Source organism: Haemaphysalis longicornis, unplaced genomic scaffold, assembly GCF_048455015.1.
Source record: "Haemaphysalis longicornis isolate Haplotype H1 unplaced genomic scaffold, Haemaphysalis longicornis Haplotype H1 scaffold_19, whole genome shotgun sequence".
In the NCBI taxonomy this organism is placed as follows: domain Eukaryota; kingdom Metazoa; phylum Arthropoda; class Arachnida; order Ixodida; family Ixodidae; genus Haemaphysalis; species Haemaphysalis longicornis.
The window spans coordinates 7414257-7440992 of record NW_027526288.1 but is presented as its reverse complement, the minus strand read 5'-3'; the positions used below and the strand labels follow the sequence as shown (position 1 = coordinate 7440992).

General features: G+C 47.5%; 1 protein-coding gene across 1 annotated transcript; it reads right to left on the bottom strand.

The window, feature by feature from the left end:
- Positions 1-448: 448 nt before the first annotated feature.
- Positions 449-26114, bottom strand: LOC144166824 (uncharacterized). Its single transcript, XM_077696311.1, has 10 exons — positions 26084-26114; positions 25654-25719; positions 21362-21580; positions 17702-17934; positions 13104-13268; positions 11925-11967; positions 9010-9126; positions 4492-4710; positions 2967-3199; positions 449-783 (listed from the first exon to the last, which is right to left on the bottom strand). Exons 1-10 carry the CDS (start codon positions 26112-26114, stop codon positions 610-612), a joined length of 1500 nt encoding a protein of 499 aa, XP_077552437.1. The 3' UTR covers positions 449-609.
- Between the last annotated feature and the right edge of the window lie 622 nt (positions 26115-26736).

The following is a 26736-nucleotide window of genomic DNA, read 5'->3' as shown; positions in this document are numbered from 1 at the left end:
ACACAAAAACTTTGACAAATAAACTTTTTGACACTCCTCGTACTAAAACTTCGCGAGGCTTCTTCGCTTAGAACTATGGGTTTCAAGCTGTTTTCAGTTTCAAATCGTCTTCTGGGTGGCTTGTGTTTCAGGGAGTTATTGACAGCGCGGAAAGGTGGAGCAATTTGAAGGAGGGAGTTTTGCAAGCGCAACTTTGCTTAGTCCGAATCCCGAAATAGTGAACAGCTTCCGTGAAAACTAAGCACGATTACCTCCCCATTCCGTAGAGTAAAATGTAAGCTTTTGTATAAATTCCGAACTGGTTTGCAGCGTCTGCGAAAACTCTAAAGGCAAATATTTCATCATGCGGCAAGAGATTTTATTATAAAAAGTCCGTTAGGCTTCGCAGAATAGCCGTTCAATCGATTTTGCCCGGCAGAGAAGCATTGTACGTTGTTTATAATAGTTTCTGAACAGGGGTTGTAACAGTGAGAGAACAAGGAGCATCTTTGGAAGGGGCAGCAATGGTCTGCTTTAGAAGTCCGTGCGAAGAGGGGTATTACGGGATGCGAATACTGGACGAATTGTGGAGGCTGGGTACACTATGGTCAGTCCTTGAGAAGACACGCCTTAGAAAGGCGGCAGCCCGAACAGTTCGGGCTTGAAGTCGAGCAGCGAGGCGATGCACAGGGTAGCCCGGCATCGATTCTGCTCGTCCATGCGGGGGTCCGGAATCATGACCACCTGCATGCCGGCGGCCAGGGCAGCCGTGACGCCCTTGGGGGCGTCCTCCAGAACAAGGACCTGGCAGAAAGAAAAGTCGACCAGGCTTTGAGATGCTTGTGAGCAATGTGACTTGGCAGTGATGAGGCATTGCAATAGTAGCTTGTTATCTGTGGCACTTCAAAAACCGCGAAACAAGAAGCAAGGAGCCCTAGAATGCGACGGCAAGCTTAAGTTCGAATGATGCGTCCCTTTTTAATCACATCAAACGCAAACACTGTCCAAAACTGGATTATTTTGATCGTCACCGTAATTTAATTGTTCATCGCCAGCTAATATCTACATGAAACAAATCCAATCATATAGTATATGTGGTTATCGCAACGTCTATTTCCGCGTCTACGTAACTTGCGAAAAACAATTCGCACAAGAGCTCTCATATAAAGTGTTTGTAAAGCTGGACTTCGAGAACGACATTTACGTTGCACCCCTCTCCCATGCACCTTAAGCCATGGCACCATGCCAACCACTCATCACGTTTGACTGCGTTAGTCAATTATTGCGTTGGAATTAGTCCAGTACCAGGCCACTGGGCACATTCGCTCAACCGTAAGCGCGACATTATCGGGTGTCTTCAGCGTTTCAGTTCGGCGCTGCATTGCCGGGCTGATAAGTTTTCATGGCTTAACAGAATAGAGCAACTTACGTTGTTCTACCGTCGTACGAACCTCACCGCAGAAAAGCAAAAAAATGACCAAAACAAGATAAGAACAAAAAAAAAACTTGCAATGCAGTCAATGCCCTTCCCAAATCCTCCAAAGATCTTCATTGGTGTTTTTCCTAGAATAATTGAGAAAGGATTGATTTTTATGGTGGCAGCAGGAAGTGATTCCGTGTAAGCTTGACGCATCGCTTGTGCAGACAAACAACCGCAGGTAGTCTTTATTGTAGGATAGCCTTGTCGAATACCCCTTCGCGCTAATTCAAGGAAAGTGGAAGCTGTCTGCGCAGCAAAGACCTTTGCGGTAGACATCTCTAGCCCGCACCACAGCCACACATGTCCACGCCAGGCGAAAAAGCAAACAAAAAAATATTTAGAGATCCAGAGGTGGACCTTCAAGAATTCGTGCGCACCCGTCCCTATCCCTCATGGACTTCAGGCTCCACGCGAGCGCATGCCTTACACCTGCGTCAAATGTCCGCAACGGGACGTTTCTTGCACGTCCCTCGTACACCATTCCAACCGTGTTTTTCCTCTCTAAGTGTTTCAGTGGTGGCTAACTCACTCGTTTTGTTTCCCACCCCTATCGGCATTTCGTCGCCGTCATTTCTATTCCTTCCCCTTCGCCTCCCGCACTGGCTGCGGACTCGATTCTGCAACGCGCACAAGCAGTCGCGGGAGTCGCAAGACCGGTCGAGGCTGAGTCAGCTGGCGCCCCGCGCTTCTGCTTGTCTTAATGGCCCCGTGTCCAGGGTTCCGAAGGCTCTCCGCACGTTATCTCCTCTCTGTCATTATCTACTCTGCAACCGACCCTATGGTTACAGAGTGACGCGAAAATGAACAGACCTCCATGAAACGTTTGCCGACATGCCCACCATTGCTCAACGCAATAATAGAATGCAGTGCACATTGTGTCCTTGTTATGATCGGGCTTGGCGTGACCGACGGCGCCGCTACGTTCCCCCCACGCCATGCGGACAACGCCTCCGGTAGACGAACGTCATGCCGTACGACTTCCACCCGAAAGTAGCCCTGTACCGTCCGTTTCCTAAACACCCGTTGCGGGCATTCCTTCATCAGTGACGAGACGCCCTACAGCCGCAAGCCCCGCTCCGTCTGGCATTTTCAGCCACGCTGCGACCCGACAACAACGACCCATGCGAGCTCTGCGCTCTTAGCCAGCAAGTTTTGCAGGCCTTTTCAAGAAATTTTTTACAGATTTTTGTTGCAAAAGAGAGTGTGGCTAACAGCGGCCCTGCTGCTCTTCACAATCCTGTCACAACTGGGGATCTATTGAACGAACATTTGGAGACTATCGCTGCAGAAGTAACGCGTCCACCTTACCTTACCTCACAAGTTACTATACCCTTTCGCAAACCGTGTGGAAAGCATAAAGATTTAGAAGAACAACAACCAGAGCTAGTTGGTGTGAGTACATTCTAAAAACTGCTTGCACAAAACAGAAACTTTAGGGAAAGAAAGGCGATACGAGCGCCGACTATCACTTTTCTGTCGAGCTTAAAGACGTGATATGATGGCCAACCTTTTCGGGTGGAGGCTTGTCTGCAAACTTTGAGGCGGCGACAAGGAAGACGTCCGGGTGTGGCTTGCCCTGCTTCACCTCGGTGTCGTCACCCGTGCAGATCACGTGGTTAAAGAGGGCCACCAGGCCGTGGTGTCTGGAAGTCTTGAGTTCGAACGAGGCCGGCTTGGAGCTGGTGGCTATGGCCATTGGCACTTTATGGGCGTGCAGATGCCGCACGAGGCGCTCCACGCCTGAGGCAGCCAGATGAATTCAATTTCACTGCACAATTTTGGCCACTGCTTTCAGTACGCGCCTGCGCTTTTACAGACGTTGAAGACGGGTTAAATCAATTTCGTGCGGTGGTTTGGATAACCCTGCTTCCAAGGCTTCTGTGCAGTTTCTGTTGGACCACACCTTGTAGGAAACACGCCAAAGTTCTTATGACTGAGACAGTAGATTCAAGTTATTATACGTCATTTGTCTCGGTATATAACATCACTTACACTCCTTTATCTTTCTCAGTGCCGAATACCTATCAAATCGGCGGTTTTTTTTTTTTTTCAGTAGCTGCTAAAGGGAACAGGTGTGAAAGAGCCGTAATCTGTCTCCCCTTGCTCCTCGTCCTGTCTCTCTCTGTCATACAGTAGCATGTACTGAGTATCTGTTGCACCCTTAGCGTTACATGTCCTTGCCCTCGTACCTATCGTTGAAATGATCCGGAAGGTCGTACCTTATTTTCTCTCCACTTTACGATGCACGTTGTTAGGCTAAAGCGTGGCCGTAACAATTTTAGCGAGTAGGGAAAACACACATGACAGATCGGCACACAAATTCTACACATGATTAAAAACCAGTGAACTAACTCTTGGCCTAACTTTATCCCGAAACCGAACGATTTTAAGCCGAATGACCTTCCGATTGAGCTACCATGAAAATATCCCCATGAAACCTAACAATCCTTGGTGATTGGTGACATCTGAGCTTGTATGGCTATAGCTTAAAATGCCTTTTAGGTATCTTATGACACGGCATCCACACAACGTAGAAAATGGCGGCGGTGCTATATTTGTGGGAGAATGGTTCCGCAGTCTAGGGATCCACAGGACCGTCGGGAGGTATTGACTCTGGACGCCAGAAAAAGCCTGGGCTCCAGCTAACCGCTGGCCGTCAGCTTCTCTCGCAGCTCAGATACGAAGAGGGGAAAGGGGGGTGGGTCGGGAAGGTAATGTTAGGTAAGGTGCATGGTTGGGAGCACTGTTGGCACTCTGCCGAGTATCGGTTTGGGTGCATCGAATGAAGTCCGGCTGAGTAAGGAAAAGTGCTAGTTGAAGCAGCCGAAGGGTTCTTTCGTCCTATGTTGGAAGATTTGGGTAGGGGGCAGTGTGATGCCGCCGAGTCAATCTTTGATTTTGGGTGACTTCTTGGAAAGTGACCAATAGGAAGAACTCCCGTAGCTCCTCTCTTAATGGCACAGTCTGCTGGTGCGCAGATTTGGAATGTTTATAGCATGAGCCTAAAGAACCGCGGTCGCATGCATGCGTACCAGGCTTGAGTTCGGCCATGGGGAGCATATCGGCGAAAATGCAGTCCATTTCGGCCAGATACTCATCTTGGTTCATGGGCAGGCCGAGGTCGTCGATGATTAGGCGCGCCGAATCACTCGCCGGCGTGCCCATCGCGCGAAGTGTCAACTCCCACGTGTACTGCTTGCCGTAGCGGCCGGCCACCGCCTGCACCGCATCCGTGTACATCTGATCCGTATCTGCAGGAGAGAGAGACATGGTGTTGCGCTAGAACTTCCACTACTGAGGTGCTAGTTCGCAATTCCCTATCCTAGGATGTGACACATACATTATTGAATAATCTTTCTCTGGTTATTGGCAGTGAAACTGTCGCGGCTGCAGCCAAAAGCAGTTTGACATGGCCAGACGCAAACCCAGGTCGTTGCCCTCCAGGACACCAATACAGCCGCTAGGCTGCCCGGGTATAAGGCATGAGGAGGTACAACGATGAAGTGGGCCTCAGCATTCACACTCTCGTCAGCAAGCCGGTAGCTGCCGTTCAGCTCCACTTCCAGCTCACCACATTTATTGGCATCTTACTTGAGCTCATCCTCAGGCCATCCCCAGGATCGATCAAGCCACTTTGGCTCCCAAAGCGACCGCTGGCCGGAGAACACCACAGGGTGCGGTAGCATCTCCGCTTCTGTTCAATATTGCCCTCATCGGTTTTCCCTCGCTGCTCAACCAGATTTCATGACCTCTATGGTAGCGACATAACTATATGGCCATCTACAGGACCTCGGGGATATTGGGGAGCGTTTGCAGTGTGCCAGTTCTTTTGCAAAAAAGTACCGGCTTGCATGCGCTTCACAAAAAGCCGAGCTCTTCTTGAGTCAACCTGGTCGACCTGTCCATTTCTCTTGACGGGCATACTATCAAGCCCGCTCCTTGCATCAAAAACCGAGAGAATTCTTCCAGCATCATCGAAAGAGCCCTACTTTTGCCGTTTTCCTGATGACTACCATCGATCAAATCACTCACATGTTCCGCAGAGTCATCTTCGAAACCAGAGGCGTGGTAGAGCTCGGCGCTATCCGGCTAGTCCAGGCCTTTTGGTCTCCATGGTGGTGCACCGTACTCCTTACTCCCTGCTCAACCCTTCCGAAGTAAAAAAACTTGATACCCTCCTTCGCAAGGCCTAAAAACAGGCGCTGGGCCTCCTAATTAACACTTCCACTACCAGACTTCTTCAACTGGCTGTTCATAACTCCATTCTCAAGATTTTTGAAGCTCACCTGTCCCACGAGTGAGTACGACTTTCAATATCTGCCGGTCAAAACCTCCTACGCCTTCTTGGCCTTCGAGCCCGGCTAGAGCACCCACCATTAGCCATGGTTTTATCACCAAGAACTTACGCAACCTTATCACAGTCCCTCTGATTCCTCGAAATATTCACCGTGTCCACCATAAGAGCGAAGTGCAGCGAGGGTTAGAACTATTACGCGCATGTACAGAGATAATTGCCTAGTCGCATACAGAGATGCTGCTGCATACCCAGGTCGGCCAGCGTTTGCAGCTGTATTGCTTGCGGTCCAACAAGACATGGTCAGTGTCAGCGTCAAGGCCAAGGATAAAGAACTGGCTATAACCTTTGCAATTACGCAGACCGATAGCGCGGCAATCTTCATACATAGCCAACTGGCCTGCATAAGTTATTCCAACGGGAGCATTCCGTGCACAACCTGGTGTCTTCTCCGGGATCCCCCTCCTATAAAGTCCACCAGTATCGTCTGGGCACAAGCGAATCTTCTAATTCCTGGTAATTACAGGGCCAACCTCACAGCTCGAGGTTTGACTAACCAAGCATCCTTGACGGTAGATGAGCCACGGCCGCTCATCTCCTCGTTCTTGTATGGAAGGAAGGAAGCAAACTTTCCTGAGAAACGATGGAACGATGCCGCAAGGGAAAGGGGATGGCAAGGAGTACCATAATAATGCGACATCACTCTATATTATCGGCTGGCAAGCCCTCCCCCTCACCCGAATCTCTCTCCGGGCGAAGCACGGGCCTTTCGGGCCCTGCAAACAAGCTCCTTCCCGCACCTATCCCGCAGCTCTCATCTTACCCTGACCCTCCCCTCTCCACTTGGCCACCACTACGGAGCCATGGGCACACTCTATAGGGTGGGTTGGAATCACAATTCACCCATCCTCCACTATCCCATTCCATACACCTTAGCTTTGGGAGTGCGCCCTTGACAGTACCTCCCCCGCCATCCAGCATCAGCTGGTGGAGAGGGCGGTAGCTGCAGCGAGGGGCATTGGAGTCCTGGAAGGAGGGAGCCACCTCGAGGAAATCCTTCAGTGCCAGAGCAATAAAGATGTTTGTTGTCTCCCTTTGTCTTTATGAATAAAACGCCTTTATTGCAATAAAGTGGTGAAGAGTGAGGCTCTAGAGTAGTTGGCCTGAGCGCATACTTGGTTAAACATACGGCCCAGGACAAGTTCGTTTACGTTGACGAAGTTGAGGAGGATGCAATAACAGACTGGTTGCTCGTAAGCCGACTTTTTCGTAAGCCGACTCGTCAAATGAGTCGATAAGCAGCAACCCTCTTGAATTGGCGGTTTCCAGCAGGAACAAGGTAATTTCATGTCTGAACTATAAAATTGAAAGACTCCAGGAGAGCTTATTTCCGTTGACTATGTCGGCGCTGCTGAATAGAATGCGCCGCAGCAACCTGTCTGCAAGTGAACGCAAGACTATGTGGCTCAAATGTTCCACAAACTCAACATCACCACGTATGAGCTGTTCCGTGCACAACGACTGCCCCACACGTCATGAAAGCGTGTGCTGACCGCTTACGCTGTATAAAACAGAACGTTTGGAAGTGCTGGACACAATATTCAGGTGTTTAGGAGGCACCCTCCATATATTTACTGGACTCGGAGCCTTCCTTCGGGGCATCTTCATCGCCTTCTGTTGCTTTCTCCGCATAGCACTTTCCGGAGAGGGTCTAACGCATCTTCCTCCGCGTATTCCATGGGGGCTCGTATCCGCATTTAACGTGTTCGCAATCTTAAAGCAGTACTGATACGAAAATTTTATGTTACGTTTTTTTCGCTGCTATGCGTGCCTACCAGCCCACTAATCCTAGAACGACAGATTAGACGGTCGAGCGCAGCGTAAACATTCATTTACGGCGTCGTTTATTCGTGCCAGTTTCGATTTCGACAAAAAAACGCCGAGCGGCCGCCATGACAGCATGTATCACATGGCGTCACCATTCTTGCCGTATCGCTGCCTCTCTGGAAGCGCGCGCGAGCGAGCGCACGCGCGCGCCCAGACCGGCCGAGGTTTTCGCCATCCCCGCAGGCCCGGGCAGCATGACGTCAGTCCCAAAACCATGACGTGTACACACTCCCGAGCAGCGCGCGCCAACCACAGCCAGCGCATCGGCTTCGTCACGGAAGCCCCGACGTCGGCAGTTTGGGGCACGTAGCAGATGATGTCACATCGGCCCGCTCTGGGCTTTCTCGTGGGGGCGAAGATTGAAATGGATTTTAAATATGTTTCGCTGAACGGTTGCTGTTGAAACTTGCTGGGAGATATCTCCTGATAAAAAGGAAGCATTTTACATAGTTATCTCAGCTTTGAAATTTCGTGTCAGTACTCCTTTAATACCACCGGACAGTATTATATGTCATGTCAAAATTCATTTTCTGCCCCATTGATCCTTCATGTTCAATAAAATTAGTACAGCGTGCTTTTGTGAAGCTGTGAAACATGGCTTCCTAAAATGAGCGGTAAAATATCTCCAAGAAAGGCAAGACCATCTACCGCGTTAATAATGACTTGGTGAAAGCTCGGCAGATTTTTGTCTCAAAACTTCGGTCCTTAAGATTCTGGCCTTAATAGAACCTTGGAATGCGGCTGTTTCCAGACGATACACACTCCATTGTTTGGTGGCATAAAACCTGACGACACGTTTCGAATCCTCAATTGGTTCAGCGCAGATTGTTCACAAACTGCGCCGCCTAATAGTGATTTGTGACTGTGACATCGTTTGCGGGCCAGTATGGCCCCTAGGCATTCAAAATTTTCGCGTTAATATTTTAATCGAGCAAGAACCCTGCGGAGTCTCGTAGGCTCTCTCAACAGCAGGTAACAAAAGCGCATTCAAAGTGGTATGCACTACTCGCACCATTCGAAAGCAGCTTTCATTACTCGGCAGCACTCGTTTGGTGAACCTTTCGTCTTCCTATCACTACGGCCGCGTGCTCTAAGCATGAGGGGCGCGTTTACGCATGCGTCTCCCGTCTCGGGAACCGGTGCGTCTGCCGGAAGACCCCCGGATCAGCCGCTCCCGCGCGCGTAAAACTTCTAGTAGAGTTCTGCCGCGCCCGCGTCAGAAGTGGTATCTCTCGGGCGCACATGCGGCCGCCGCTTAATGTGCGCCTGCACTCGTTTTGTACAGCTGCGGCGCGTTACGCGGGATACATCCTTAGATAATTCCCAATGAAAATTATCGTCTATTCGGGAAAGGCTTCGATCGACTCACCCAGAATGACGCCGTCCAAGTCAAAGAGCACATGTGTAACGGGCTTGAAGATCGCCGCCATGATGATCGATGCTCCCCTTCTTCCGTTTGAGCTGGCACCGACCAGACAAAGTCGCCCTCCATTTGGAAATTTTGCAGGGACATAATGCTCCGGTCGTAAAGCGTGTAGCAGTTCTTTTGTTGTAACGACCTTTACTGCTATGAAACACGTTACTTTACAGCTTTGCTGTTATAAAAAAACGCTAGGGCCGTTAAGCCGACACCCTTGTTAGCTTTTATTACTTCGTAGGTCACGGATTTTACGACAGGCCAATCAGAGAGCGAGCGGGAGAATCGACATCACTAGCGGTCCAATAGTGGCGCCTGTCAAGATGCGAGCGCTTGCCGAGGCCGGAGAAATTCATTCCATCTCCTGAAGATAATCAAGGTGATGCGGAAAACTTATAGTTCGGCAAATGGCTTTCGATCCCGGTGTAGACGGCGACTTTCAAAACCGTTTCGCCAAAATCCCAGTTGGAAACACTGCGATGTTCCACTGCTCAGCAACGCCTATCATGTGAAACTCAATGAAACGAGAAATACAGTCTCCTAGTGTCCTTGATCTACGACTATTCGACAGCCCAGCGAAAAAAACATGGCTATGGTGTGAAAATGCAGCGTACCCATAAAAACTGACGGCATGTTCACGAAAACTTCGGGGTTGGGGCTGTGAGAACATGGGACAGTACACCATGAGGCTTAAAGGCGGGTTCATCAAACCGCAAGTCATGGCTACTTAAACTGTGCCCCGAGTAAATTGGTGATGCCCTGAAGCAAAAGAAAAGTCGGACAAAGTAGTAAACAAAGGGAGAAGACGATCGCTGTATGGTTGGTGTCGTGTTTGGTCGGCTGGCTGGTTAGCCTGCTGGCTGGCTGGCTCGGCGCGGCCGGTAGATCGTGCGGTCAGTAGCCTCCAATAGTGGCGCATACCTACGCGATGACTGGCCAAGAAACTGTCCATAAAAATTAGTCTAAGCTGACCCTAATTATTTTAGAAGGGCACTACTAGAAGGCCGGTATATGTTGAGCCACTCTTCTCAGTAATTCCCCGGAGATCGAGAGGGTATCTAAACAAACAAGCAGACAAACAAACACACTAAATAACTGACTGACTAACTCACTGACTAACTAAATAAATAACTAACTAACTGACTAAATATAAATAAATAGGCCAATGCGACAACTTTCACTTTCAATAAAAGTTACCGCATAAGCGTCGTCTTAGTAATTTCCTTAACTTTTATATGCACATGGCTGGTCCCACCTCCTCCGGTATTTGTGCTCTTTGTGGTGAACACGAAGCGGTAGAGCAGTTCATCTTGCACTGGCGCGGCTTTTCTTTAACGGGAAGATGTTAGCTTGCCGATCCCATTCACTGACTCGAAGTAACCTCCTCGATTGATTGTAGGGTTTAACGCGACGACGCAACGCAGGCGATGAGGCGCGCCGTAGGGGAGTGCTCCGGATTAATTTTGACCACCTGGGGATCTTTAACGTGCGCCGAAATCTCGTACACACGGGAGCTTTGGCTTTTCGCCTCCATCAGAAAAGCGACCGCCGCGGCCGGGAATCGAACCCGCGTCCTCGTGCTCAGAAGCGCAACGCCTTAGCCATACGAGTCACTGTGGCGGGTGGAGTTACCTCCTCAGTCCCGGTCCTACCTTTGTTTGGAGCCGCATCGCTAGGATCACTCACAGGGATACGCACATACTTTTTGAAGACCAGACGACTAAACTTTTAGCTTTCCTTCCAGAATTTATTTGCGCTATACACAAATTTTGACTTTTCTTCTTCCAACTTCTCGCATCGATCAAACTTTTTTTTCCAGTTACTCATACTTGTTCGTGCACTCTTTTCTCTCTTCAAATATTCTTGTTTCCAAATCATACTTTTGTGAAGCATGCCCACTAGCCCCTGAAAGCTTCCTCTCCTGACCAATCACCCAAGCGGGTGTGTTTCGAAACCAAAGAACAGCATCATCAACAAAATCAACGACTCGTTTCCCGTATGAATAGGTTGCAAAGGCACCGTAATCGATCCAGCTTGTTATACGATCTCGTTTGTTTGTCACGTTAACGAAAAAGTGCTGGTTCGTAATTATAACCTGGTTATATCAGAGCCTAATGATACTCTACTCCTGTAGGTGCGGCACGGGTTCGCGTTTTATCATGTACCGCAGACACACATGGCATAGTACAACTGAAAGCAAGGCTAGTAATGAACTTATCATAAACGTCGCGCAGGGAGGAAGAAACAGAGTCAAACATTGCACAGGGCACGTGCTTAAGATGGACACATGCATTGTAGACCCAAGCCGAGGTAGGGGAGGAAGATTCCCCGCATTTCCCCGAGGGGAAGAATGTGAAAGTGCGAATGCACGAGTTGAATTTGCGCGGTTCGGTAATGTTCGCGAAAGAGAGATCACACACACACACACAACTACAAAGAAAGAAAGATGCATTTATTCACAGACACCTATTTGTGTTGTCGTTGTGCTTGATTGCTAGAGCGGATCTCAGCTTTGAAATTTCGTGTCAGTACTCCTTTAAGCGGGTGCATTAGCCCTTCTCACGCCCGATTCTTGGCCAATCCCCCACGTGGGTATGTGCCATGTCAGCGGCCAGGCAGCGCGCGCCCATCTCCCCCCGTTGCCAAGGAAGACGAGGAGATTCCTGGCCAATCCCCCACGTGGGTATGTGCCATGTCAGCGGCCAGGCTGCGCGCGCCCATCTCCACGTGCGCGGACATCGCCGGTGGACGCAGGTTCAGGGTCGCTTAAGAAGTGCATTCGCACTTAATAAACTTTGTTTAAGCGAGCCTTAGGTGCTGGTGTCTGGGCACCTGCCTGGTGGCGGGTTTCCTCTAGTCCGAGATACCCGGGCCTGCGCTGGCCACAAGGACCCTCTCCACTTGGCAACGCTGGGAGGAGAGGTCGGAGCTGATCAGCCGTGCCACCCACTACTCGAATGTAGGTTGGGGATTAGGAGTAAGAAACGGGGTTTGTTGACACCCCCGTACAAGATGGTATAGGGTGCCCGGGTGGTGGCAGTATTTGCAAGATGCGGCGTGGAGAGTGGGGTACATTGCATGGAGTAGGGTATTATGGGGTGAGAGTTCGTTTGTAGTTGTCGGAATACAGTATAGCTTCGGTTCTGGATAGGTGTGGGTTGGGTTCTGGGTGTTGTTTGCGTCCGTGCCGGTAGTGGGCGAGTGTGTTGGCGTGTTTTCGGTGGGCGTAGGCTTGAGGATGTCGTCGGCTTGTAGGTTATCACCCTCTTCTGAAACGGCCCGGTGTGTATGGGCGCGCCCAGCGGCGTGTGCCGACTCATTTCCTGTCAGGTAGTCGTGGCCAGGCGAGCAGACAATCTGTAGTTTGGAAGTTGTTTAATTTGTTTTAGGATAGCCAATGCTGGTAGGGATATTCGTCCGATCAGGAAATTGCGGCATTCAGCTTGATGGTCTGTCAGTTTAACTGTATAGATTGCGCAAGTGGTGACGGCTAGGGTGATAGTAACTTCTGCAGCTGTTTCCATAGAATTCGTGGTGGTCGTGACCTTAGCCAACAAAAAAAAGCCGACTAAAAAAAAATCAGGTTTCTGCGCGTTTTGGGATCTCCACTGAATTCCAGCCAACAATAGTATTTTTGAGGCAGTATAAAATGGGAGCGTCCACACACTTACCAATGTGTGGACGCTTGCAGCCCCCGAAAAAGTTGCACGAGCGAAATATTACACTGCTCCTATGGATAACCAAGGTTTCTATTACCAAAAACTCCCCGCTATGTTAGACTTCCCTGAAAACAACCTAATGAGTTTTGCAGATTTGCGCGATTTTACCAGCTTCAAAGAGGAGCATGTCGGTTTATTTATTTCAAGCGGTTTTTGGGAACCTTGGATGAATGCGCGCCTTTTTAGAAAGTGCATCGACATACTGTTTGCACAGATGTCCGTGCAAAGATGCTTAAAGATAACGTGCTAATACAGGACGAATTATACAGGCAGGGAGCATTGTAGGGGTAAAAAGTCCTTGTGAAAAATGTATACGCCTTAGAAGGCCGGTAGCCCAAAGAGTTCGGGCTTGAAGTCAAGCAGTGAAGCGATGCATAAGGTCGCCCGGTGCCTCTTCTCTTCGTCGATGCGCGGGTCCGGTATCATAACCACCTGCATGCCGGCGGCCAGTGCTGCTGTGACACCGTTGAGAGAGTCTTCGAACACCAGCACCTGACAGGAAGAAAAGGGGACAGACTTCGGCATCTTTGTGAGCACTGCAAGTTGAGAATGCTGAGACATTACTAAGACCATTTTTATCTGCTATAGAACAAAAATCTGAGTTTCCGCAGCACTGAAAGGCGACGCCAAACGTGCTTTTGGATGCTGCGTCCTTTTTAGTGACACACAACATTAGCAAGTGTCTGATACTTGTATTCAGCAATCCCTATTGTCACTCATTTTTCTTGCTCTACGGTGTGCCAATATCCGAACATAACAAGTCGTATACACTGCGACTGGCTGTCACATTAAGATATTAATAAACTCAAATAAGAGTTGAGTAGATTAAAAATAACTGCAATAACAGCCATACAAATTTTAACAGGAACTGCACAACTTTAGCAAGAAATAAGATAAAAAAACGTCGATTTACTGGCCGTTTTTTTCGCCTTCCCTAATGATATATAAGGACGATGTTCTGTAATTGGCGGCCACCGACAAAGTATGTTGGCAATAAACATAGTTGTGCGGGTGTAGTGGTGCGTTCTAGTTCCATTCGATCGCTCCGCTTTAAAGGAGCCATGAAGAGAAAATGCAAGTTGGTTTTATTCGAAAGATTTCGTGTTTTATAGTGCCCCCAGCGCTTGTCCGGATACAAACGGTGCTTTATTCACTGAGAAATTAAACAATTTAGGTTAAAATTTTGATTTTCCCGCTCAATCGTGCGTTTTCGTGGTCCCAAATGACATCACAGGAACCGACCGCTCTGCAGCCTAGAGCCCCTTCATTCACGCATCCGCCGTACAGGGTAGAGACACGTATACGCTGGCGCCGCCATTTTCGGTTGCTCGCTCGCCGCCGAAGCAAGTCATTGTGTCGAAACCGCGCTAAAATTATCGCCGCAACGCGGTTTACTGAAGAAGTTGAATCATATTGTCTGTTTCGCGTTACTAGGTCTCGTGGGAAACGAAAAGAATAACGCGTTGAGCCCGTTGGCCCAATTGCGGCGGCACGGGACCGTTCAAAGGTTGTCTCCACCCTGTACAGCGGTATTGGTTTGTTCCCGCGTTTCTTTACGTTCCGTAACCTACATGACGCCACCATACCGTGGCAAGCGTTTGGTTTGTTTTTGCCCGCATTTAAACCTGGCTTGTTTTTGTTCTGGGAGAAAATATTCGTTCCCTGAAACAGTGCTCGCTCGACAAATGGGGTCACGTAAGACACCGTTGCTTGCGTCAATCGGCCAGTGTCGCCTGAGACAACCCCAAGCCCCGTAGTGCTGTGCAGCTAAACCAAGCATGCTGTGCGCAGTACGAACAGCAGAACGCATCAGTACTTCTATGTTTCCATGTGCTTTCGTAACTTTCACTGTTTGACCCATCATTCTTATTGCTTTGTAAAGAATGTGCCCTAAATTTAAGCGCAAATCGCTCGTTCGTCTAGTTTGTAAGCTCTACCTAATTTGCGTCTGCTTCTGCCAGCCTCCGCCAATCGCAGAGCTTAGATCATGTGACATCATAGGTTCTGTTGCGGGAAATGAGCTGGTGGGTCGCATGACCATTCCCGTTTTTCCTAATTATGTAGCTTATTTGAGCGAAGTTTACGTTAAAAGTGGTGTCAGTATGATTCTAACGAGACAATCTTTTGAATGAACCAAACTTGTGTTTTCTCTTCATGGCTCCTTTAATGCCACTGTGGATCAACACGGAATACCCTGTGACTGTAGTTACCCAATGGCGTTCTAGTTGAAGTTTTGTAGCTGAAGTATGAAAATGTCGACATTTGTTATATTTATCGCTAAAACAACGTCCTTCACGGCCTAGATATAGCGCCCACAAAGCCATCTATAGCATTACCCGCTTTCCGTACATGAAACAACGCTACCGAAGCCTAACTCTAGCTGTCAAATAGTGGGCTCTATACATGACACATACTAGCATGGCCTTTGTTATGATAAGGCGGCAAAGAACGTGATTTCTTAAAATATCTTACCCGGCGGAATAGAAGAGTCATCACGAATAGAAGAGTCCTTACGAACACTTTTATCGAAACTTTTCACATCCATAAATATATTCGACAATACTGCGGTTCTAAAAAAATATTATAGAAGCTTTGAAAACGGGGTTAAGCCACTAGGACTTATTCCGCAAAATTGATAGTTCCAGAAACACAAAAATAACTTTAGACACAAATACGATACATTTGATGCTCTAAAAGAGATGCGACGACGCAGCGAACAACAGAAATAGTTTGGAAGCGGTAATAACGCGCATAAGCGTTTTTACATACTCGGCTTTAAATTTTTTGACATTCCCGGTTTAGGGCAACTGTACACAAGAGAGGAAAAAATTGTCAAATTTACGATATTGGAAAACTTACGTTACTTGTTTATGACGACATCTGCATGTTCTAAACAAATAATGCAGCAAAAAAATTTGGTCTGGATTTCTTTCTTGCAAGTTAAAGGGTTAATGTTTCAAGCGCAGTGATTCGAGATTCGCAGCCAGCCAAACAACATACCAGCCAACCAAACCATTTGGTCGCTCTTAGTACAGACTACAAAATGGCACCTGCATTCAACGTTTAAGCGCTAATAAGTGAGAGGATTGCTAATAAATTTGTATGAACGACTCCCACAATTGCGCTATGAATGAGTTCAATTTCCATATTGCAATTAATTAAACTAACTACCGTGCGTTGGCATTGAGCAACAGAGTTCAAGTTTGGAATGTACGCGTATGTTTCTCAGAGGCATGTAAACGCAAAATACGAGTTGCTTCCAAGTTTTTATGTTCCGAGGAGCTCACGGAGGCACGGTAGTATCATTAGCAATGTTGCGTCGCTTCCGAAGCTGGATTTACAGTGCATACGGAATGAGCTCGTAACTTGTCGCTGGCTGTAGAGAATATTCCGGGCACTTGAAATTTCTGTCCTGTGGTATCGTCGGCACTCGTATTATACACCAACACCCTCAGCAAAAATAAAACTATAGTGGAACCCCGATAATACGTCCCCCGGACTTACGACGACCCGCTTTTTACGACGGATCACCGCGGTCCCGGCAAACTCACCATAGAAACAATGCATTAAAAACCCCGATGATGTGATACTCGGGAGCACGCGGTCCGCTTCATACGATGAACTGTGACGCGGATAAACCGGCGTTTTTCCCATATCGCTTCGCCGCCTCGCCCCGACCTTCTTTATTATGGACCCTCGTTTCACGCTGCTTGATGTGCAAAGGTCCGCAGGTGGACCAGACCAGTTGCTGAACAGACGCAAGCAAGCAGGCCGGTACTCGTGAGCGGGAGTTAACCTGCGACGACCCCACGCAGTAACAGTACGCCGACGCGCCAACCGCGAGAAGTCGAAGTTCAGGTGGCAGGCGGACCATGAATTTGAAGCTTCTGTCGAGCCGCCGACGAACACGAAAACACATACGATGCAACCCCATGGCGATGAACGAACAGCCGCTTTCCCCTCCCGCTCGATCCAAGTTTCTTCCTTTCACGACGCTCTCTGTCTCAACTCACGCTCCTCCACAGCAAGGGTGGAGACACGCACCAGTTGGCCCCGCCATTTTGGGTCACTCGCTGGCCACCGCAGCAAGTCACTGTAACAACTGTAGTAAGACCGCTCTATAAATTTCGCCGCAACACGGCTTACTCGCGAAGTTTGAATCATCTTATCTATTTCGCGTTGGTTGATCTTGTGGGAAAAGAAAAGTTATGTATTGGGCACTTTGACCCGATAGCGACGAATGTCGTTTTTTTTTTCAACTCCGCCTTGTACTATCGTTCGTTCCGCATGGCCTTGGAAGTTTCACATTCGCGTTTTCTCCTCTCAGTATCCTCGATCACTACCATGTCGGCCTTACCTCGCGCGCGCAAGGCACGGGCCTTTTGGGTTAGCTGGATGCCATGAAAGGGAGGGGGGCACAACATAGGCGTTGCTTTTTTTTAACTTGAGATTTCAGCCAGAGGTTCGCAAATCATGAGAGAACGCACTAAATACAGTAGTTTAAATAGGTTCTTAGCCCAGCTGTCGCGTGAGACCGTCTACTAGGCCGGAATTTACCGGCACCCCGGTCCTACGACACCCCGATCGTAGGACGCTTTCTCGAGGTCCCTTGAAAGTCGTATTATCGGGGTTTCACTGTATTTCAAAGTTTTTTTTTGTTTTTTGGTTTGCCCGTATACTCCATGTGACTCCGGTAAGCAGGTTGATTAGGGAACGGGTATCCATGAAACAAGAATGTGGTTAAAACGGGGCTTTGATGGGCCTTCGCAGTCATGGCGCTAAAATGTAAACCAGGGACGTAACGAACTAAGCTGCTGCCTTCAGGTCATAATTAATGCTACAGTATGTGCGCCTCACTAGGCCATACGGTGCTTTTGCGAGAGGAGAGTCACGAGCATTACGAAAATCGCATATTGCTAAGATACCTTCTCCGGTGGAGGCCTGTCATCAAACTTGGAGGCAGCAACAAGGAAGACGTCCGGGTGAGGCTTGCCCTTCTTCACCTCAGGGTTGCCTCCCGAGCAGACCACGTGGTTGAAGAGGGCCACCAACCGACAGTATCTTATGGTCTTCAGCTGGAACGAGGAAGGCTTCGAGCTGGTGGCAATGGCGATTGGCACTTTGTTGGCGTGAAGATGCTCCACGAGGCGTTGGATGCCTGCGGCAAACACAGCTATAGTATTTTACCGCAAGGCTTTAATTGACGGCTGCTTGTTAATTAGTTTGGTATCCCTTTCGTAATGGGTTGATTGCTTGAGTTATTGCATATACATTGTACTGCTTTTTTGATTTCACACCCCTTTTATAGATAGGGTTTAATAAATTATTATTTTTCAGTGCAAATTGTTAACAGTCGCTACCGCTGACAATGAACGTTAAGATGACAATGAACTACGATTTGAGTCTATTGAAGTGATCCGAAAAGCCTGGCGTCGTCTTGGACTGTTAACAGCGAGCAGTAACAAAAATGGAGTAACACAGCCATGCTGCCTTGGGTTATGCCTGCTAAGCTGTGCAACAACAGCCGTTGTCATGCCCGACCAAAAGAGGCGGGAAAAACGACGGCGGTGAAGCATTACCAACCAAAGTTGCAGAGTCCGTGTACGTTTGGGTCCTAAAATGGGAAAGGCGGCAGAGCTAACTTGTTCAGCTCTGTTCACTATCCATACTCTTGAAGCACTTAAGTTCAGAGAGAGAGAGAGAGAGAGAGAGAGAGAGAGACTAACAGAATATATTTTATAGGCCCCTTACACTCTACAGAGACCGCTGCGAGTACTCCAATTCTAATAAATCTCGTCGAGGACTTGACGATTGATTGACTCGACAAGTACGCCTCCTTGCAAGGTCAGGTAATCGACGTCGGCAGAAGCAGTCAGATGAGCTCAAAGACATTCCGACACGGCTTTTGATTGAGCCTAGGAGTAAAGGCTCGCCGCAACTAGCATACGGAAGTTGTACTGCCGGGAGTGCCGACCAGGAAAAGGCTAACATACTTCAGGATACACAGTGCGATGTGACTAAATTTGATTCTAAGAAAAATATGAGATTAAAGACCAAGCAGGAGAGGCTTTACCGTAAGAATTTAGAGTGGAGAAGAGTGCAGTCTCACGAGTTAGTTGCGCCGCGGAGCTACCATAACGATTTGTTGCGTTTAGGGCACGTTAACTTAAGTTCAGCTTGGGCCCCTACAGGGTCGGCTTCTGCAAAGATACTACTGCTCGGGATGTTTACGAGGCGTAGAGATTTCTGTTGCTACTTGAGTCATAGGTTTGGGAGGGGCACGCGGGCTACATGCATCGCATCAGCCCGTTCTCAGAGAACTGGCACTGTTTGTACACGAGTTTGGCTGTGCGTCACTGGACGTTCGAGGTTCGGTACAAAAAGGGGCAACTAATTGACTACGAGGAACGTTTTCCAGAGCACTTCACGCAGAAAGCATCCTCTAGATGCCTATATAGCCGGACTGCTTCACTTTTTGTCGCTTCGGTTTTGCCCTTTACGGTTACTCATGCCAAGTGCTGCAACTTTCTTTCACAAAATATATAAGGTGTCGGAAACACAAACTGGGGCGCTCGCTGAACGTACTGTAGTGGGGAATCGAATTTGCAGTTGTATCTAAAAGCCTAGGCTGAAGTGTGTATTTATCTTCTCACGATTGTCACCTGCCATTCTCACATTTGTGTTTTTTGCTTTTTCCTCGCGGTCACTTTCCTTCACATCAAAATCACTTCCAGTGAGCAGATTCTTCCTGCAGTCTGCCGGAGAGACCCAACTGCAGGGCTTCTTGTGAAGAGTCGCCTCTCAGATCGGCGCCCTGCCGGTGGACGAAGGCATAGGGTGGACGTCTACCAGAGACAACTCGAATCTATCTTACTGGACAAGGACCATTGGTAAATTCGGTGCTGTACGGGATTCTAACCACGGACCTTTGGAATATGAGACTGATGCGCATCCCAAAGATCACCGCAACTAGTTCAACCTTGCAGTCAAGTGTTCCTTCTCTTGGTGTCCTGGTTACTATCAGATAGTCAGCTTCGGGAACACTTCAGGATCTGAGACCGAGTGAATTGTATCCAGGCCCCATTCACCTCCCGCTTCCTTGAGCCTCAGAATAACTAAAGTTTAGTGACGAGATATGAACTGGGAGCCCATGAAAAATTAATAAAAACATTTCTTCACCTTGTTAATCAACCAGCCCATTCCACAGCGCAACCGTTTAAGAACCTTATCGATCGGAATATCTATCCACAGACGAAACAGCTGTTAAAAATATTAGCAGTGGCTTAGCTCGGCTATGCCAGGATATACGTATCGTGAGCTAAGGTTCAGCTTATTATTCGTAGCTTTCCTGGTTGTCTAGGATTATCTTGATTATCATGCTTGCGGCTGCTTCGATGACACACACATGGTATACGCACTATGTGACACATGTATATTTATCAAGCGGCTCCGGCGCAGAGTCACCAATCGCCCCAGAGCTTAGACGGTTCCACAGGCGTACGCCGGTGCTGCTGCGACGCACGAGCCATCGGTTCCACACCCGGCCACCCCTCGCTTGATCATCAAGTGGACCGGACCGCCACGTGTTTGGAACAAAGGTCGGCGAAGACGATGGGCGCGTGGGGTGAGTGAGAGACGCCGTGCAGCGAGCAACGTTCTGTGCGCCGTGTGACGTCATTGCTCCTCGCGCATGCGCAGCATGGCTGTCCAGGAGCCATGCGAAACTGCTCAATCTCGGCCAGTGTAGCTCACGCTACAAAATAATCTAAGAGCTGGAATGACGCCAATGAGTTTTGGGCAGAGATGTGGAGCTGTTACGCTGGCGGAGTAAGCATACTCATGATGGAGCCTCTCGCAGCCCTATTCGCAGTAATGTATGCATATGTTGATCTGGGCCTCATCATATACAAAGCAGATTTGTGTTTGCCTCTGGCTTTTCATCATCCGAACGGACCAAACCAGCACGCGGGCAGCTCCCCGTTCAAGTGAAGGTACTTCGAAAACACTCGTCAACGAGGCCCGGAAGCAACAATTGCATAAGTAGCTTTGTAACTTTTTATGTACTATACAGCTCTAACCATTGCTGTGATCGTTAAACTGCGAGGTAAGAAACACGCGAAGAAGAAATTAAAGTGTTTTGCGATTCTGAAGTTGCTTTCAGTGTATAAAACATGTATGCGCAGCCATGTTTAATGGCTGATGGGGCCATGGGTTTCCGTTGTTTTCGGCACAAGTACTGGGAAAGGTAGATGTATTAAACGTATCGGTGAAACTCCCCGCTCTGCCAGTCCATCACAGAAATCGCTGTATACTCTCGCTCTGCAAAGTACATTCATGGAGCCCATGCTTATTGATATACAGAGTCTAATTTGAGAAGTATCTTGAAGCAGCTATTACTTGTATTCCGTACCAGGCTAGTTTTTCTTCACGTGCTGTGCATAAAAAAAGCCTTTGTAGTTCGAAAAAGTTTATCCTTAGAATGATACAAGGTCACTGTTCTGAGCAGTTCCGTCTGGTAGGTAGCCATGTCGATGCTTTTGTAATACTAATAGACAAAGGCTGAAGGATCGCAAGGGCATGCGCACCAGGCATAAGCTCGACGTTGGAGAACATCTCGGCGTAAATCTTATCCATCCCGGACAGGTACTCCTCCGGGCTAATGGGTAGTCCGAGGCTGTCGACTACCAGGCTTGCCGACTCTTCCTCTGGTGTGCCCATGACACGGAGGTTGAGCTCCCAAGTGTACTCCTTGCCGTAACGCTTGGCCATTGTCTGCACGGCCTTCGTGTACACCTTCTCCGTGTCTGCAGGGGCGAGACACATTCTGTTGTACCAGAGCCCCCAGCTACATCGGTGAGCCTTACCGATCGCCTTGAAAAATTAAGATTCAACCCTCCCGTAACACGAAATTCTTTTGTTCAACGGCTACTGCAATATTACATACCAAAAGTTTGGAACAGTTTACTTATACAAATTAAAAACGCTGATAACTTTGCATTTACTCTGGAAAGGTCCTGCTTATCGACCATTGCATGAAATTTTGTTCTGTTTACTCTATTTAGCATTATTTGATTCACTGGCTCATTCTACTAAGTAATTAGAATTCGATATTGCTCTACTCGTCTTCATAATGTTCGCTGTTGTATTTTATATGCATCAGCTATTGGCCTTTAGAGTTCATGATGTGAATTTGTTTGCATGCAGAGTGGATGATAAATATTTAACTTGGTGTCACATTGCCAATGCCATTTAAGGGTTCATAAACACAGCGAAGCTATTGGATCTGCTTTTGGACCATGGGCCGCTCCGGATGTATTTCTGGTAAATAAACTGATTGACTGGTTGAAGTGAAAATACTTTGAACTGACTGTTTTTAAATCGTGTACAGTAAGTGCTGTAGCTAGCTGGAGGTGCATAAATTAAAATAGCGGAGGAAGTTCCCGGCTCCAGTGTACAGTCTCCTATTTTTTATGTCTTGTAGGGACGGTGCTACGACGGCCCGGAAGGGCCAAACGAGAAAGGGAGGTCACGCTCTAGCTTAGGACAACCCAAAGACCGTGTTTATCCTCCCGGGCACCGTTGACATAGCCTCGGCCGCAGCCCCGGGGTGGCAGATGGGCCAAAACACCTAGATCGGGAAGCCCCGTTACAAGATATCTCGTGTTGATCACAAGAAAGTGAAAGCGAAAGATTAACAACATTATATTACTTGCTAGCTGCCTAGGGGCTCGGGCTTCATGTTCGGTTTGTAACTTTCCGGTTTAGCTCGCGCTATTGGAATTCCTGAAACGTGTCCCGCACCTGTAAGGAACATGCGTATTCTTTATCGAAAAAACATCTACAATGCAACGAAGAGGCTGAAAAGAAGGTGTTTGCGCAAATACTTGTATAGTTAAATATGGTTTGTTGGTTCAGACTAATTAAGTTGAGCAGTCTCGTATGGCAGCACTCGTCGCTTGCGATCCACTGCTGCTACATTTTCTCATCTTTTCTGCCTTGGAAGGTTTCTCAGGAAATGAAATGACCTCTGGTGTTCGAGGGACGGCTTCAAGAGGACATTTCTACATTCAAACCTACAATGTCATTTATTTATTTATTTATTTATTCATACTATAAGCTGTAAGCCTATTCAAAGGCTCATGCAGGAGTGGTACAGTGCCAAAAACACATCACTTTAACACATCTCCTCGAAGGTGTTTAGCATACAAGGGCTAATAATGGCGATGTATATTTTTGTTTCACAGGTTAACACACTTTCATTGATCATCAGAGTTAAATCATATTTCAACTTCAGCAACAAACATGTACGCAGAACGCGCTTCAACAACTTCACTATGTAATTTATTCCGTGTTTCTATGGTTAGTGGAAAATAGGAAAATTTTAAAGTGTTACAACAAGGAACAAAAGGCCTGGTATTACAGCTATGGCTGGTTCTACGTGAATGATAAAAAGCAGGCCGGAGGTATATATCTTTGTCTATGTTTATGGCACCATGATAAAGAAGATAAAGGAACTTTAAGGATGACACGTGTCTGCGGCATTTTAATTTTGGTAGGCAAGCTTGGTTGCGGAGTGCGGTTATGCTATCGTACCGTGAGTATTTCGAGTAAATGAAGCGGAGGGCCATATTTTGTATGTGTTCTAACGTATCAATGAGGTATCGCTGGTGAAGGTTCCATACCACGCTCGCTATTTCAAGAATGGGACGTACTAGCGTTAAATACGCTGCTAGTTCTGCTTTAGGAGGTGCCGCTATTAGTTTTCGTCGCAAAAATCCTAATTACCTCAATGCTTTAGCGCATATATTGTTTGTATGTATATTCCACTTTGAATTTTTAGCAATTCTTACACCTAGGTATTTCACACTGTCCGTCTTAGTTAAAATATGACCTGCTAGATCGTAATTACAGCATAGAGGCTGTTTTTTCTGGGTTATAGTGATATTTTTTGTTTTGGTTGCGCTAATTTGCATCCCCCATTTGGCGCACCCGGCAGAAATGTTAGCTAGGAAAGTGTTTAGTTTCATTTGATTACCCATGGTCCGCACAGCCATATAGATTATGCAGTCGTCTGCGAATAACCTTAGTGTTACTCCCGGTTCAATGCAGGTATGTATATCGTTCACGTAGACCAGGAAAAGAAAGGGGCCTAAAACGGATCCTTGGGGTACTCCTGAGTACACGTCAAGTTGGTCCGATTTAGTGTTCTTAGTTTCTACATATTGGGTACGATTGCGGAGGTAGGCTGATATCCATGAGATAACTTGTGAATTAATGCCTATTGCTTGAAGTTTATCAATCAGTTTGCTGTGGGGGACACAGTCGAACGCCTTTGGCACGTCTATTAGGATTGCATCTGTTCGTTCATTGGAATGAATTGTCGACGAGAAGTCATGGGTGGTTTCAGGCAGTTGGGTGACTATCGAAAGCCCTTTACGGAAACCATGCTGTATATGCTAAAGTAGATGGTTTTGTTCAAGAAATGTCATCACTGCCTTCTTGATAATATGTTCTAAAAGTTTACAGCAACCGCTTGTTAGTGATATCGGCCTGTAGTTATTTACCAAAAACTTATTCCCGTCCTTGTGAGCTGGTTTTATTTTAGCGCAGAGCCAATCTGATTGGAGAGAAGCCGTTGATAGTGACGTTTTGAAGATGGAGCATAGAAATGGTGTTAGTTGTTCTGCATATCGTTTTAAAAATGAGTCCGAAATATTGTCAGGGCCAATAGATTTTTTGATGTCAGTATTCAACAGCAAGTTAATCATTCCCGGTTGTGTAATCACGATTTCAGGCATCGCAGACTCGTGATAACATGGGATATGGACTGGCCCGGGCATGCGCGAGAAGACGGACTAGAAAAACTCGTTAAAGAAGTTGACGACAACACGAACATCATGTACAACACTTCCATTGACCTCTATGCTGAACAGCGTCATGCCGTTTTGACAGATAGCGCCAAAATTTTTGAGGCTCATGATTCATAAAGGTAATTAAGGTTGTGAAAAAGAAAGTGGCTCCTGGCGTGTTTCAGTTTAGCGCGCAATTCGTTGGAAAGTTGACGAATTATTGCGGGGATATCTCTACGCTTGCGCATTGTTGAACTTTTCGTTTGAGATGAATAATGTCACTTGTTACCCAAGGTGTGTCACGCTTCGTTCTCTTTGTTTTCGGCGGAATGAAATGCTCCTCACAATATTCAATGGTATGTTTCAATTTCAACCATAAATTGTACACTGTGTCAAAACTGTTAGTCGTGAATCCGTCCCACAGTCTTTCAAGGTAATCGACAATGGTTGCATCATCTGCTCGGTTGTACATTTTAACTACTGTTTTCGAATTGCACCTGTTGCTTCTTAATCTAGAACCATGAAGAAATAGCTTTATTAATAGCAGTTTATGATCAGATATACCCTCCTCGACGCTAATTTCGGAGTATATAGATTGTGATACAATAGCCAAGTCGAGAAGAGAAGCAGAGGAACCTTGGATTTGGGTGGGCTGTTGAACTATTTGCGATAAGGAATAGCTAAATGCGGTATTCAGCAGTAGTTGGCAGCTAACTGCCTCCTTGGTGCTTGCTGAAAAGTTCTTCCAATCAATACCTGGTAGATTGCAGTCGCCGGTAAGTACTACTTTTGTTGTATGAGGCAGCATACTATTTAAAAATTCATGAAGTTGATTAAGATAGTCATCAGAGGCGTGCCAAGAACAGCCTACGCCCGGTATTGCACCTACCTTGCTGCTGCTGTTACGCGCCAGCAACAGACTTATAGTAGCCCCACGTGACCAATATAATTGCCGTGCGCGGCGCACCCATTTAAGATTTAGTCCCCTCACCTACTTTTCCCGGCCTTTAAAGATCTTCGAAGCTTACCTACGATTACGCCGTCTAGGTCGAACAGGACATGTGTTACGGGCTTGTAGACCGCCGACATTGTCCGCGTCGCCGTCCATCTTGTTCCCCTTAAGAGGCGGGGTGCGCACACCATAGGGAATCGCAGAAGCATTGCCAGTTTGGCTATAGTTAGCGTGGACTGCTAATTCTCAAGCCGAGAGCGGGACACACCATGGACACGATGGTGGACAATCTCAAAAATGAGATGGCGATGATGATGATGAGGCGGCAATACGTTCCCACTCAGGAGGTATTGGCCCAAAATAACTAGAGGTAATCAGCGAATTCAATTAGACAGGGCGAAAATTGGACAGCGGAAAGAAAGATATAGTCTGAATGGCAGAGAAAAATAAAGGGGAGGAGGGGAACTATAAGAAAACAAGTCTACCTGATTATAATAGCTCCAGAACGACCCCGAGGCGTCCCCGAAATGACTGCATGAGCGGCGTGTTACACATCTGAGTGACAGTGGCTCAGCCTTGTGTCCCCGAAAGACGAAAGCACAGGAATAGTCAATGGCAGTCATTGCAAGCGAGTCTCCAGTAGCCCTTTTCTTGGATTAGCCTCGCGCTTGCCTTTTTACGCCTTGACTGTTGTTCTAGCCATACGGAAGATTGCCCAGGTGTTGACAGAAACGGTTATTAACTTTTCAGGCTTTTATAGCATCAGCTAAAAGTGCTGCGTTTATCAAGGACCGGACGTCTTTTTTGGATATCGGAAGCTATCAACATTATTGTGAGATGCCATATTATCACCGGTGGCTGTTTGAACGCCAAACACACCAACAGGAATTACTCACGCGTAACCGCGAGTGGCAAATGTGTAATTCTCTGTGGAACACTGGAAGCCTATGGCTTTGACATAATAGTATTTTAACCATCCCACTCGGCTGGGCGATTCCACACAGAACAATTCCACCACACATGAACATATGAGCCCATTGTCCCCAACTTGAAAAGAGTCCAAGCCATAGCCAACCTCTCCACGCGTGCCCCTTCTATCTACAAGAATATCGCCTTGATACTTTAAACCTGGCTTTCGTTAGACATCAGAGCTTGAGCC